This window comes from Chaetura pelagica, unplaced genomic scaffold (genome assembly GCF_000747805.2).
Source record: "Chaetura pelagica isolate M959 unplaced genomic scaffold, ChaPel_1.0 scaffold339, whole genome shotgun sequence".
In the NCBI taxonomy this organism is placed as follows: Eukaryota; Metazoa; Chordata; class Aves; order Apodiformes; family Apodidae; genus Chaetura; species Chaetura pelagica.
In genome coordinates, this window is record NW_009954540.1 from 212,735 (window position 1) to 228,450 (window position 15,716).

A 15,716-nucleotide genomic window follows, 5' to 3' on the forward strand; every position below is an offset into this window, starting at 1 on the left:
TTGTAATAAGTCTTAAGTCAATTATGAGACGACTTCTTTCTCTGCCCTTCCTTTTAAGAAAGTCTTATTTATAATACTGAGTATTAACCAACTTGTAAACTTTAAAAAAATGTGATTGCATTTTCCCCCACTTCATTTTAAAACCTTTTATTAGATAGGCTTACTTAGTGCAAGAGTACTTCTTTTTCTTCTACATTTTATATAACTATATTCCTTAAAAAGTTTAGAACTTTAGAGTCTTATCCTGCAGTGTGGAAAACTGAGGTTTCATATTGAAATTCAGCTCCTGAAGACCTGCAGGACATGTATGTATTTATATATGTTACATAGTCCATTGCAGCCCCCAGCATTTTCCGTCTAATTTATGTGTAGAGCTGAAGGATGGGGTAGGGTTCTTCCGTGAACCCGTTTACAAAGTTCTGAAATCTTGAGGAGATACTTTTTTCTCTGTGAAGGCAGCCAGTTTATCTCTGCTCGCACTTTATCAGTTTTTTCCCAAAGCATTAGAAGATGGCTCTCGAATTGTGAACATTATCTGTTTATAGCTTGAGAATGTTGTTTGAGTGTGGTGTTGGTGGATATGGTTTAGGGGAGTATGGTTTGTAGAGTAGGCGTGATGGTTGGACTTGGTGATCCCAAGGGGCTTTTCCAGCCTCAATAGTTCTATGTTTCTGTGATTGTAAGATAAGGAGGTTGTTCTGCTTTGTTGCAGGGTTTTTTTCTGGCGGGAGGGTGCTGGATTTTTTTGTTTGGTTGGTTAATTTTTTGTTTGTTTCATTTTATTTTCTGGTTTTTGGTTTTTTTCAGAATTGAAGGTTGGGAGAGAAGACACAGATTTCCAGTGATGGATTGTGCCTGGCTGCTTAGTAATACTGTGTGGTTTTGATTATCTGGCACAAAGCTATATTTGATTAACTGGACTTCTTGTAAAGGAGTTTGAGAAGTTCTGTTTCAGTAAAAAGCTTAAACTAATATTCATTGAAGAAGCTGCAAAACATTAGCTGCATTTTAAATGTTAATTCTATATTCTCCACTGTCAGCAATTAGTTGTCTTACTTAGGTGTTATTGTAGTAGTCACTTGGACTGTTTTAATTGAGTCACTAGTACAATGAGGATAAGCATCAGGGTTGGGTTTTTTTGTTTTGTTTTAGTTTAGTTGCTACATATAGTGACAAGCAAAGTTTATTTATCTGCTCTTAGTTTTCAAGGTTAGTTGCTGCAAGCAACGTTTATCTGCTCAAACACGATCAGATTAAATCTGTAAGAGGATTGCTCTAGAAAGCATTCAAACTAACTATATTATGGGAGGTTTTCTTTCCCTTTTTAAGGAAATGAGACAATTCATCTCCCATGCTCTGCTGTGGAGTTCACTGGTATAATATGGTATTTATGCATATAATAATCAATGAGAGGGGGGAAAAGGAATTCTTGAAGGTGGTTGATACAGTTGTGTTAGCCTAGATAAGGAAAAGGTGCAACACTGTTAGCAGAATTCTGTAATGAATAACATTTGCTTAGTTTTTCACCAGTATTCAAAACTGTAATTGAAACCATTCTAGATTGATGTAGATGTTTCACATTACTTATTTTATGTAATTCTTCACTTCCTGGCCTATGTTCACAAAATTCTACCCATCGTTTCTTTGGAAGAAATCCTTACTTATCTTGCCCAGCTCTTTTTTATTATTGCATGAGTCATTCATGAAGTGATACTTTGCTTTCTTTCATAAACTATTGATAGTCATATTAAGTAAATGTTTATAAATTACTAAAATGATACAGAGAAAATAATTTAGTGAATGGCAAAGTAATTTTGTGTCATTTTTTTTGAAAGCAAGTGGAATATGCAGATGTGGGTTGTGAAAAAAATATTGTAGATGCTAAGTGATTTTAAGTTAAAGAAATTCTGTCAGTGAAGCGAACACTTGGCAATAGAGCAGTATGTACACCTCTCCCAGGTTTTTCGTTAATGGCTTTTAATTTAAACCTGTGCTTTGCTAAATCTCCAAGGCCATCACTCAAGTTCCCTCCTAACTTAGCTTTTTCTAGTTAGCAGTTTTAATGTAAATACAAATACATGTGCTTTTGCTGTAGGAACAGATGTCAGGAGACCTTAGCTCTCTTTCCCACTTGTTTGGTCACCTTGCTTGAAACTTCAGGTGCTTCCCTGTCCCATAGTCTTTTCCATTAGTCTGACTGAAGCACCACTGAAAGTGTTTCCTAATACGAAGTGACTCTTATGAAGTGTAATATATTAATGTTAATTAGGGAGTCTGTTGATCTCAGAAGAAGATGATACAGTACTACTATTCATTTTACGGAAAATATGAATATGCCTACTATATTTGTAATCAGGGCTCATACTGTTTCTTCGTAGGAATTCTTTCCTGTTCTCAGAAGGGAAACTTCTGCGTGGGCATCTTCTTCGCTTTCTTCCACACCAACCACGGGCACTGTTGTGCATCTCCAGATCAGCTCTTTCTCCAACTGTTTGCCCTGCTCAGTGCTTATCTCAGTTCTTTCGTATGTTAATCCCTGAGGTGCATTTGTTGTTCCTCTAATGGCTCCTTGGCTGGTTTTAGAGCAGGGGAAGCATCTCAGCTTCTTACCGGAGCCACTCCTGGGGCCCCTCCCCTGCTACCAAAAAACACCCAAATAAAACCAGCACAAAGTGTTACACAGTGAGCTAGGGAGCTTCAGCTACACCTGAGGGTGTTTTGCTGCGATCTCCACCAGCCCAGTATCCCTCCCAATGGTAGCCTTCAATGGTCAACCTAAAAGCTGCTGTTTAGAGTGGTAGGACAGACTTGCTCCTTCAGTTCCCAGGGTGATTTAGTGGAATCTGCGATAGGTTTCAGGTATTTTGGCATCTACAGAGCCAGGACTGTCCAAGACCTGAATTCTGCACAGTTTTTGTGTTTTCATATAGGGCCATACTCAGTTTCAGCAGAAATGTCATCCTGCTGCATTCCACAGCTGGAACAGCAACAAAACAAACTGTATTTTTTTGTTGTTTTCTCTATAGCTGAATTAGTAGTAGCAGAGAGGACATAAAACTCTCTTTGAAGTGAAATATAACTTTATAGTTAAAATATTTTACTTTTCATGTGTCACCTCTATTAGTGCTTTAGCTCTTACTCCTCCTAGGCATCACTCTACTACTTAATATCAGATGAGGTTGATTTATGCACTTTTCTTGAAATCTGTGAGGCAGTGCACAGCAGACTACATTTTCTGGGTAAACGTTTGATGGAACAGGGTAGATTTAGTAATACTGCAAGTATTCAGCAGGTAGAAGTGTCACGTTGTGCCCAGTCTGCACAGGATGTTGACTCCACTTTGATCCACCCATCTTCACTTTCCCAATAACTCTGGGCTGCTTTCTGCCACAATGTGGCACATGATGGAGGCCAGTCTTCCACAGGCATACACACCATTCATTTAAGGGGTCTAAGTAAATGCGTGTCGATAGTGGACTAACAGGGCAGTGGATTTTGATGGTGCTCCTTCCCCTCTCATCCCCCCATTTTAGGAATGTAGGCCAGGTTGGATGGGGCTTTAAGCAACCTGTTGTAGTGGAAGGTGTCTCTGTGTCTCTTGCTCATGGCAGGGGGTTGTAACTAGGTGGTCTTTAAGGTCCAAAGATCCTTCCGATCCAAACCTTTCTATGATTCTATTTATGTCCTTTTCTGCCTCATTTAAATATTAAATACCAAGCAAGAAAATATAGCCTTTATTTTTCCTTTGCCTTTTCTTAGGTCAGATCTAGGAACAAACACTGAGAGTCAGCTGTAGTTTAGCAGCATTTTTTTCTTAACAGACACCAGTGTGGATTATGCTTAGAGAATGTAATTTGTTATATTAATTTAAAAAGAGCCTTTTATTAGTATACTGAAGATTTGTTAGCATTACAGTGAACAGAAATACAAAAACGTGTGCAAGTGTGTATTGCACATCTCTGTGAAAGGGAAGTTTGTCAACTTAGGCTTTTAGTCTTGAATAATTTAAAAATTAATCTGTTACATCTTTCTTGTCAGCCACCACAAGAATTTTGAAGCCGCTATGCTGGTAGCTGCACTGTCACCTATTGAAAACTAACCATATTTTAAGTTTTTCCTTAAGTTTCACAGGGCAAAGAATGTTGTGTTCAGCATTTTGTATTTTCATTTTTGCAGGATGTGCACTATTAGTAATAATACAATAAACTGTGCATTATATGTATGTATGTGTGAGCAAGCACAAATGTAAGGGATTACTGCTGCATTTAAGCAACCCACCATCCTTCCTGGTTCTGCTTTGTAGGTAATACTGCTGAGAGGACTTTCAGATCTCTGGGTGTAAAATTCTTGGTGATCCAGTAATATTTGTTGCTATTACGATTTGAAGAAAAAAAATTGGAGGAAATCTTCAGGGATTTGCCAGTTTTTTAGATTCTAAGCTCTTAAAAGTTTTCATTATCCTTTATGCCATGCTTAAATGGGAATTCATCACTATTTGAGACAGTTCTTTACTGCTTTTTGAATATGGTTAGTTAATTCTTTTCATTGATCAGTTTGGTTGGTTTTTTGATCTGGAAAGAAATTTTTTAAAAGTCAAATGACCAACAATATTGTGTGCTCAAATAAGGGAGTTCTTCTTGTTGCAATCACACCACTGACTTCTCTCCAAAGAACCACCCAAGGATTATATTTGGATCATGGGGTTTTTTTGGGAAGTCACTGTTTTTAAAAGATGAGAAGGGAGGGTGATGTTATTATTATTGAGGTTTAGGTATATTGTGTGGCTTTCAAATGTCTTCTGACAGGTGAGAAAATATTGCTCAGAGAACCAAATGTTATTCAGAGAACTGATCCAAGTCTTGACTCATATAAATGTACAATGGCAGCCAGCATAAAATCAATCTCAGTACAGTTCTGACCCCCCTTGCTCCATTTTACTGATTGCTCCATTGCCATTTCAACTTTGCTCTATCCCTGCATCACCTCAATGGATATAGATTTTTTTAATCCAATGTCTTCATTTCACCAGGTGGAATAGGCATTCTCAAGAGTTGTGTTCAGCATGTTACCCAGTATTGGTTTGGTTTATTACCGTGATAGGGAAGATTTTTGGCACATATTGCCAAGTTGTATTCTTAACTTGCTCTGTACCGGATGAGGCTGTAGAAAACACATTTGATGTTATATCAGTCTCAATCTTCTTATAGTGCCAGTGACAGGATTTTAAAGGTGAAAAAAAAATAAATTTAAAATGTAGGTTTTACTTGGTGCTATAACAGGGATAGTTTAAAATCCCACTCCACACCAGGAATAATGTTGTAATGATTGCAGCTTTGCTTAGCTAACCCTGGTAATACATGATGGGAATTGTTTCCCTGTTTATTTGACAGTAAATAACATTGCTTCTTTTCTTTCCAGTTATTTCAGTTTGGGTAGAATTATCTGAGCAAATCTATAGTGATGTGCTTGTAAGTGATGTTGTATCACTGCTAAGCAGTTTTCACATGAACAGGACTTTTTTTTTACAGAAAGATTTGATGCTGCTGTTTAAACAAGTAGTACTTGAAATTTTCTTTGAATGTTTTTGTCAGCAGCAATATAAAAATATTTACTTTCTGCTTTGATGGTAACAATCAAAGGAGAACTACAAAGTGAAGTTTTTGTGAGTTACTGTATACTGTGCTGAGAATAAACATTTTCATTTCTTAATAATTTCCAGACAATCCTGTTAATTCTACTATTATCTGTCATTCATATGATTTTGTCCTTTTTTTTTGCATTCTGTGCCAGATTTTTTCCATTATTTCTTTTTTCACTAGGATATTTTTCACAGTCTACCCCTGCACGTGATGCTCCATGCAGTTAAGGAGGACTAGAAATGTTCTTATCCTTACTGGCTTAACCAGAAAATGACTCTGTGGGCATGCACAAGCAAGTAGTTTTAGACATTGACCCAGGAAGAGTCAGACTTGAGGAGACTCTGAGACAGCCTTCAAAAAGAGAGAGACCATTTTCCTGTATGTGTAGATAGATAGATAGATAGTGATATAGATATAGATATATATGGGTAGTTAAAAATATTTTATATGTGTATAAACCTATATATCTCATATACATATGTATATGAAAAAAAAATAAAAAATGCATGTTGTAGGTGTGTACCTATGTTTTTAGATCTCCAGGAATAATTTATAACTGATCTTTGGCTGACAAAGTCTTAGTACAGTGATATTCAGTTACAGACCCACAAAGCTGAACAAGGTACAAATGTAAGATTTAGGTTCTTCTTTGGACTTCAATTTTGTTTCCTACATGTTGTATTTTTTGCACTCACTTTGAAGGTGTAAATCATCTTAAATACTTTGCACTCTAACATGATGTGGATTGCTTTACCACTACGTTTTCTTGTGTGATTATCATGTGTGTTATAGACTACAACCTATGTTCCCTGTAAAGTATTAAAATAATTAGAAGCTTCAGTTTTTAAAGTAGACTAGATAATAAAAGCATGTTCTTCCTATCTCTTTGCTAAATTTATAATTGGGGATTTTGAAGGAAGCTGGATTCCCGTGTAAGGAAGTTTCAGGACCGAAACTGTAAGCCAGTTTGTATTCCACTGGTTCAAAAGTGCTTGCAAATTATTTTCTTGTGCATCAGTAAAAATTAGTTTCTTATGCTTTAGCAAAAGAGTTAATCACATCAAAAAGTCATCTCATATACCATTCTGTGCTTTGTAGGTTCACGTTGGACAATTTTTGTGCTAAGTGTGTGACATGTCTTGCAGAAAAGCTGCATAGTAATACAGAATTACTGAGAATGTGTAATATGGCACTTTTACTTTGTATGTAAGGACATGACTTTTCATAGTTTTCAGAAAAAGATATAAACTGTGGTAGTCTTAAGGTTAGCTTAATTTTTTTTTTACTATGTAATAGTTCTGTATTGTCTAGGTTTGTAATTTTGTGTAGTCTTAAAAAAGGTGATGTTTTCTCCCCACTGGTAGATTGCAGAGGTAAAATGATCTCACTTCAGATTCTGATGAACTGGAAGATAGGCAAATTCCATTGATCCAGGATGGCCCACATGGCATCACCCTTTCTGGAGCGACCTGTGCCTGGTGACCAGGCAGTGCCCTGCAGACATGGCCTGCACATGCATGGCTGTGCTCATGAGCTCAGGGCAGGCTGAGGATGGATGCAGGCTTGATCTCACTTTTCAGCCTCAGAGCATGTTCTTCATTACAATAATACCTACCTTCTCCACAAAGAAAGTAAAACTGGTCAGTATGTAACGTTATGCTGGATGTTCCAGGAATGTGTAAGGAAGGCTGGTGTGAGAATTTTATGTGAGAACTGAAGGTTTCAAAATGATGCTCATGATAAGAGTAGAAGATTTTTACAGTGCGTGCTATCTCAGAAATGCTCAAGGGTTTCTCCCTTATCCTTGCTTGGCACTGCTGTGAAACTCACTTCCCTGACAAGACATCAAAAACATTATGTAGGGGGCATAAGGCTGCCTTTGTCTTGGGACACGAGTATTATGGTATGTGGTATGAAAGCTTTAAATAAATTATTAACGTAAAACCCAGGCTGAGAGGCTGGAAAGGACAGTGCTGAACGCAGGCATTCTGTTTGTTTCCTGCAGGGTTGAGTAGCTGGGTGAAGGGAGGGTTTTAGTATGGCTGTGCAGTGGCTCATTCTAAGTTTCAGCTCCTCCTCTTAAGCAAACACAGATTAAGCAGTTCTGGTCCCAGAGGGTAAGCTCACTGAATTGAAGCAGAAGAAAAAGTTGTGTGAAGCTTTCAACAAGCAGATCATAATTTCAAATTGACAGTCAGAAACGTTTGTTAGCAAACTAGTTCTCATACAAAGATGGGAAGAAATTTAAAGGAAGGAATGACTGCACATTAAAGAATATAAGCCAAGGTTTAATTAACACTGATTCCACGTGTTTCTGAGGTTGACATTTGCAGGGCTTGCTCTACTTGCTTTTTAAAATATAAGCACCAAAAAACCCAAGCAAAACACAAATGTATCTGTTAATTGCACACTTTCTACTATAATGTCCTGAAAGTTGACCAAGGAAGATGCATGTTTCTCTTCCCGAGTTTTTGTGATAAAATGTCTCATAATAATTCCCTGCAGTTAGGTGATTCGGACAATTATATCTTCAAGAATGGAAGATTTTAAAATATTCAGTTGTGTATAATATATATTGGAGGTTTGTTTTACTAATTTAGTTGTTAAATCAAAATTCAAGTCTTAATTCAGTGGTACTTCAGTTGCTACTGATGCTGTTGTTTGACACTGAACTGGTATTTGCCATACCTTGCAAGAACCACTTCACACCATTCAGCCCTGCACTAAACAAGCTGTCAGCAGTTTACAAAAACAGTTGGTTTTGTGTCCGATGGCTAAAACATATTCTTATTTGTCTTGCAGGCACAGGAGAGAGTGGCAAAAGCACATTTATCAAGCAGATGAGAATCATTCATGGATCAGGTTACTCTGATGAAGACAAAAGGGGCTTTACGAAACTTGTGTACCAGAATATATTTACAGCAATGCAGGCCATGATCAGAGCCATGGATACCCTCAAAATCCCATACAAGTATGAACATAACAAGGTGAGATTTTTGTTTATTTCTGTAGCTAAAGCTTTTCCTCTTTTTATCTTAGGAAATATACTGAAGATCTCAAAAAGTCACACCTTGTTACACAAATTATAAACAAAGCTCAGAACAAAAGGGCATCTTCTAGTCCTGCCTTTAGTTCTCTGATCTTTTTACTGCACTGACAACATGAAGGTCCTGCTTTTAACAAGACAGCTGCTCTTAACAAGATGCCTGGGAAGTTTGTCATAGGGCAGAGGTTTAATGGCCGGCTGCTGTTTAACTGTGACTTTAGTTACCCCTTGTGTTTTCCTTCCAGGCCATTCTCTAGCCAGGCCACGGTTAAGCTGTAGGTGCCATGGTGCCATGCCCTACCCATAGGTAGGGCTTTGGGTTTTTCGATCACCGGCTGCTATACGAGACACCTGCCCTGCTGGTGGCAGGTGGGATGCACCTGTCCCAGAAGGGCAAAAGGCTTTTGGGGCAGCAGTTAGCAGGGCTCATTGACACGGCTTTAAACTAGATATGAAGGGGGGAGGGGAGATAACTGGGCCTGTTAGGGACAAGCCCAAGAGAAACATGCCAGGGCTTGAAGGATGGTGGACTAGGGAGGATTCTCAGTCTGTTACTTCATTTGAGAGAAAGGATAGATGTTTAGAAATCATGGAAACACCTGAGAAGGGTCTGGTAGGAAATGGGGCCCACAGTGGGAAAAAGGTGTTGGAATCATTAGCTCATATGAAGTGCATCTGTACCAATGCATGCAGTATGAGCAACAAACAGGGAGCTTGAAGCCATGATACACCAGGAAAACTATGACATAGTGGCTGGCACAGAAACGTGGTGGGATGCATCACACGACTGGAGTGCCACAGTCAATGGCTACAAGCTCTTCAGGAGGGACAGAAAGGGAAGGAGAGGGGTTGGAGTGGCCCTGTATGTTAGAGAATGCTACAAGAGCTTGGAAATCAGGTCTAGTCATGATGGGGTTGAGAGTGTTTGGATCAGGTTAAGGTCCAACAAAGCTGATATTGCTGTGGGAGTCTGCTAGAGACCTCCCAACCAAAGCAGTGAAGTGGATGAAGCTTTCTATCAGCAGTTGGGAGAAATCTCCCAGTCACTTGCTGTTGTTCTTGTGGGGGACTTCAACCTCGCAGACATCTGCTGGGAATACAACACAGCGGAGAGGGAACATTCCAAGAGGTTCCTGGAATGTGTGGAAGGGAACTTCCTCACACAGCTGATAAGTGAGTCGACCAGGGAAGGTGCCCTCCTGGACCTGCTTCTGGTGAACAGGGAAGATCTTGTGGGGGAAGTAAAAGTTGGAGGCCACCTAGGGCACAGTGATCATGAGATGACTGAGTTTTTGATCCTTGGAGAAACAAGGAGAGGGTTTAGTAAAACTGCCACCTTAGACTTCCAGAGGGCAAATTTTGACCTGCTCAGAAGGCTGACTGACTAAGTCCCATGCGAGGCTGCCTTGAAGGATAAAGGAGTCCAGGAAGGGTGGACATGCCTCAAGAAAGAAGTTTTAAAGGCACAGGAGCAGGCTGTCCCTGTGTGCTGGAAAACCAGTAAGCAGGGTAGGAGACCAGTCTGGCTAAATAGGGACCTTTGGCTGGACCTTAGGAACAAAAGGGGAGTCTGTGGTCTTTGGAAGAGGGGACAGGTCACTCATGAAGTCTATAAAGATGAAGTGAACCTATGCAGGGTGAAAATTAGGACAGCCAGAGCACAGCTGGAGCTCAAACTAGCTACAGCTGTTAGGGATTATAAAAAATGTTTCTATAAGTTAATTAATAACAAAAGGAGGATTAGGGAAAATCTCCATCCCTTACTGGATGCAAAGGGAATCTTAGTAAAAAAGGATAAGGAAAAGGCTGAAGTGCTCAACACCTACTTTGCCTCATTCTTTAGCAGTGGAACTAGCTGTTCCATGGATACACAGCCACATGACTTAGGAAATAGGGGTGGGATGCAGAATGAGGTCATCACAATTAAAGAGGAAGTGGTCAGAGATCTACTACGAGAACATGTAATTTAAATGTTGTTTTAAGGGCAGAATAATAAAAATCTATACATTTTAGTGGATCTAGGTCATAATTCATGTCAGAGAACCTATTCTTCTGCCCAGGCACCCCTGCATGCTTTTTTTGGTGTCTGTTTGACTCCTCTAAAAATGATTGATAGATTAAACACTCCCACAGAAATTGACTCTGTTTAAAATTCATTAAGAGACTCAGTTTCTAAAACCTGTTACTTCCTTACATGGTCCCATTTTGAGGCTGCACAGATTGCAGGAGCATCTGACTGTAGAGTGGCCATATCAGTGTAGTGTTTCTGCGCAGTCTGCCCCTGGAAGGATCTGAATGACTGGCTACCTAACTAACCAACCACAGCTTCCTGTCTTCTGAAAGATTTCCCTCACTTCTCCGTAGCACCCTGTGATTCCTGCCTGAGTTCTGGGGGGGAGGAAGGCTGAAGATGGCTGTAACTGATTGGGAACCAATAACAAAGCCTCCGTAAGGTCATGGTGCACACCACTTTCTCATTACAATTGCCTTACACCTACCAATGTCAAAACCTGAATCTCTGTGTTCTCAGAGGTAGAAAATTCAGCCTGCATCCCACTATTTTGACACATCTGGTGAATGCCATACAAACCACTACTTTACCAGATGCCCATAAGGTAATACACTTGGTGATCTGAAACTGCTGATATTCAACTCAGAAGGTGGGACTTTTCAGCCTCTGTATCTTGTATGGTAGTTTGAGTCACCGTATTTTCTTTGTGCAGTGAGGAGTGTCCCAGCTCCTGAAACAGTCCTATTGCTAGGCAGACCAGTCTGGGCACGTGTATTTTTCAACCTAGTGTATTTCTTAGTTACCATCCAACTAACAGTTCCATGGATACACAGCCCCGTGAGCTAGGGGACAGGGAGGAGATGCAGAAGGAGGTCATCACAATTGGAGAGGAACTGGTGAGAGACCTACTACACCACTTAGACACACACAGGTCTATGGGACCGGATGGACTACATCCAAGGGTGCTGAAAGTGTTGGTAGACATGATCACCAGGCCACTTTCCATTTACCTGAAGTCCTGGCTAACTGGGGAGGTGCCAATGGACTGGAGGGTAGCAAGTGTAAGACCCACCTATAAGAAAGGCAGAAAGGAGGATCTGGGAAACTACAGACCTCAGTCTGACCTCAGTACCAGGGAAGGTCATGGAGCAGATCATCTTGAGTGTTATTAGAAGACATATATAGAGGATAACAAGGGGATCAGGCCCAGTCAGCATGGATTTATAAAAGGCAGGTCCTGATGAACCTGATCTCCTTCTGTGACCTGATGAGCCGACTATTGGACGAGGGAAAGGCCGTGAATATTGTCTATCTAGACATCCAAAAAGCGTTTGACACTTTTCCCCATAGAACTCTCATAAAAAAACTGGCTGCTCGTGCCCTGGATGAGCATACGATCTGTTGGATCAAGCACTGGCTGGACAGTCAGGCCCAGAGAGTGGTGGTCAATGGAGTCAAGTCCAGCTGGGGCCAGTCACAAGTGGTGTTCCTCAGGGCTCAGTGTTGGGACCGGTTCTGTTTAACATCTTTATTGATGATCTTGATAATGAAATAGAGTGTGTCATCAGTAAGTTTGCAGATGACACCAAGCTGGTGGGAGTGTTGATCTGCATGAAGATAGAGAGTCTCTACAGAGAGACTTGGATAGATTAGATTGTTGGGCTGATGTTTGGGCTTCAACAGGGCCAAGTGCCAGGTCCTGCACTTGGGCCACAACAACCCCAGGCAACCCTACAGGCCTGGGGAAGTGTGGCTGGAAAGTGTCTGGCCGAAAAGGACCTGGGGGGTCTAACTGTCAAGTAGCTGAATATGAGCCAGCAGTGTGCCCAGGTGGCCAAGAAAATCAATGGCATCCTGGCTTGTCTTAGAAATAGTGTGACCAGCAGAAGTAGAGAGGTGATTGTCCCCCTGTCCTCAGCACTGGTGAGGTCACACGTGGAGTATTGTGTCTAGTTTGGACACCTCCATTCAAGAGAGATATCAAGGTGCTGGAGCGAGTACAGAGGAGGGCAACAAAGCTGGTGAAGGGTCTAGAGCATAAATCTTATGAGGAATACTTGAAGGAGCTGGAAATGTTTAGTATGAGGAAGAGGAGGCTGAGGGGAGACCTCAACAGTCTCTACAACTGCCTGAAAGGTCACTGTAGAGAGGTTGGTGCTGGTCTCTTTTCACAGTGGCAGACTGTGACAAGAAGCAAAGGCTTCAAGCTGCAACAGGGGAGGTTGACTGGACATTAGGAAAAAAAAAATTCACAGAAAGAGTGTTTAGACACTGGAAAAGGCTGCCCAGGGAGGTGGTTGAGCCATCATCCCTGGATGTGTGTAAGGGTCATTTGGATGTGATGTTGGTGGATATGGTTTAGGGGAGAACTTTATGGAGCAGGGATGATGGTTGGACTTGATGATCCCAAGAGTCTTTTCCAACCTGAACAGTTCTGTGTTTCTGAGCCATTCTTCTAATCTGTAGCAGAACCTTACTACTTTAGGTTTGCCATTAACATTAAATGTGTGGGGGGGGGAGGAAAATGATATGTGCAAAGCATATGACATACTGATCTGAAAAGTTAGTTGACTGTAAAGCGCAGTTGGTTTTATTTCAAAATTGGTATTCATTTTTACTTTGCCTTAATATCTGGGAGTCCTAATTGTAAATCAGGATTTTTTTTCCCTGGTATTATACTACGGAGTGTATATCTCATAGTTATTATTTAAATTTAGAGTGCTGAATTTTTGTAGTGTTTTCATATGATTGGAGTGAATTAGTTAGTTTTGCCTGTATACACATGGCCAGAGCTGTTCACTTTCTTTATACATAAATAACTTTGTAACTCACAGAATGGTTTGAGTTGGAAGGGACCTTAAATATCACCTACTTCCAACTGCCTTGCATGGGCAGGGACACCTCCCACTAGACCAGGCTGCTCCAAGCCCCATCCAGCCTGGCCTTGAACACTTCCATGGAGGGGGCTTTTCTGCAGGTGGGAGTCTGTCTTTGTGTTCAGCTTCTTCACGAGTGTTCCCATCAGTTTCTAATAGGGCTACATGCAAAATAAAATAGAAATCATCGATGGAGGCTCAAGGCAATTCCTATATGAATTCCTTCAGAAATACAGGGAAAATCAAACTTGCTACAGCATTGTGCCAGAATTAGAGACACGCTTTGTGTACAAGGTCATTTCACTTTGAAGCAGTGAACACTGATCAATTGGTTAATCTACTGCTTTTTTTTAAAGGCCTTTGAAAACAAACTCATTAGCCTAGCAGTCTGGAAAACACAGGAAGGGCACTTCCTATTAATTTGAATCTCCTATCAGGAAGTCCTATCTCTGGAGAGGATATCTCAAAGTTTGAGTAACAGAATATTTTTAGCGCAGTAGTTGTTTTGCACAATAGTTTAGAAAACTGCAGCTAGAGCTGTTATTTGTGTGGTTGGGCGTAAAGCAAAGTGATGCTTTTTGTGTGTAATTCTTCACCTTCTACAATAGAATTCAGTGCTACAGTAGAAATGCTTTTCTCTTACTGTACCAATTTTCTTACATTTAACTGAGAATTATTAGTAGTATTTTGAATCTCTGAATGCTGCTGAAATTTGAAGTGCTTGTATCAAAAAGTTAAGTAGGCAGTTGTGATCTTTTTGTGGTGTACAGTATCACAACATTTAGGTTGTTTATATTTTAATATAATCACTGTAGCAAGAGGCAAGTTTTAAGTTTGCCAAGTTTATTCTTGTCAAGTTGTGTTGGTTTCATAGCTACCAACAGAACTAAAGAGGCAGAGACTGAAATGTATTGTCCTATATTTGAATAATCTAGGCTGTTTTGCAATATTTATTATCAGAGAAGTGATAGTCAGTTGCGAAATGTAACTGTTAGTGTTCAGAATGTAGTATCTTGGAACTGGTGGTAGAGTATTCTAAGAGGAAAGACGTCTTTTCTTGAGAATATGAGCTCTACTGAGGTTTAAGAGGAAGTGAGGGTGATCTCTTCCCTTAGGAGTTTGTCTGTCATAGGAAATGGTAACTTACGGACTGGTTTTAAGTTTCCTTTTAGGTGAATGTTACTGTGCTTCCATTACTTATTTTTTACCTAGATGTTGTTAAGTTTTTCATGTGGCTCATGAACTTTAGAGTAAGAGGTCTTACATGAAATACGGAAAAACCCTAGTTTTTTAATGGAAATGTTCACAAGGAATTCTCAAAATTGCCAGTTTTTAATCACAAAATTGCAAAATTTTATGATTATGCAATACAGTACTAGTGTGCAACCACAGGTATTCAAATGCATGTTTTTTAAGAACTAAAATAGAAGTTTGTTTTTTACAATTTGTCATCTTAGAAAGCTGCAGTGCATATCCATGCTTTCAAATACTGAAATGAAAAGACCATTCATTTTAATCTTTGAAATTTTCACATTCCATATGTTCTTCATAACAGCTTAGAAGCCTTTCCTTCAGATAATATAGTGTTCAGCTCTCCCTTTTTTTTTTTAAATGTCTAATATTGCTGAAGGTGGGCAGTATATACAGAGGGCTTTTTTTTTCCTCTCTTGTCCTTAAGAAGTTGTAGCAAATCTATTACTATACAAAACAGACAAATCTATTATTATACTAAGCACTAACTACCACTGTTACTGCTGTACTATACCCTTTCAGTATAACTTTGAAAAGACAAGTTGCCTCGCTGCTCTAACAGACAGTATCAGGAAGGTGTCACTCTGTGGTGATTAACAAGTAGGAAATCTTACTTGAATCCCATGCCCGTAATTTCCTGTGAGACTACTTAAATATTCATAACACATTAACTAATGTGAGAAACAGTAAGAGAAAAGGCTTAAAGAAAGTTTTTGAAGAGGCTGAAAACAGTAAGCAAGCTTTACTGTATACGTAGAAATTTGCTGTTGGATTTCTTGGAGTGTTTTCTGCTGAAGTTGTTTCAGTATTTATGCCTATTTCTTTTTGGGGAATGTTTTGCAGTAAAAATAAGTAGATATGGGAAATGCTTTAAAAAAAAAAAAAAAAAAAAA

General features: G+C 39.7%; 1 protein-coding gene across 1 annotated transcript in view; it reads left to right on the forward strand.

Moving 5' to 3' along the window:
- Positions 1-8,419: 8,419 nt before the first annotated feature.
- The window catches only part of LOC104395233 (guanine nucleotide-binding protein G(q) subunit alpha), an 82,117-nt gene continuing 74,820 nt past the window's right edge, over positions 8,420-15,716 (forward strand). Inside the window, exon 1 of the mRNA XM_010004919.1 lies at positions 8,420-8,626. Coding sequence (XP_010003221.1) covers positions 8,480-8,626 — 147 coding nt within the window. The 5' untranslated portion in view covers positions 8,420-8,479. The remainder of the gene's footprint in view (positions 8,627-15,716) is intronic.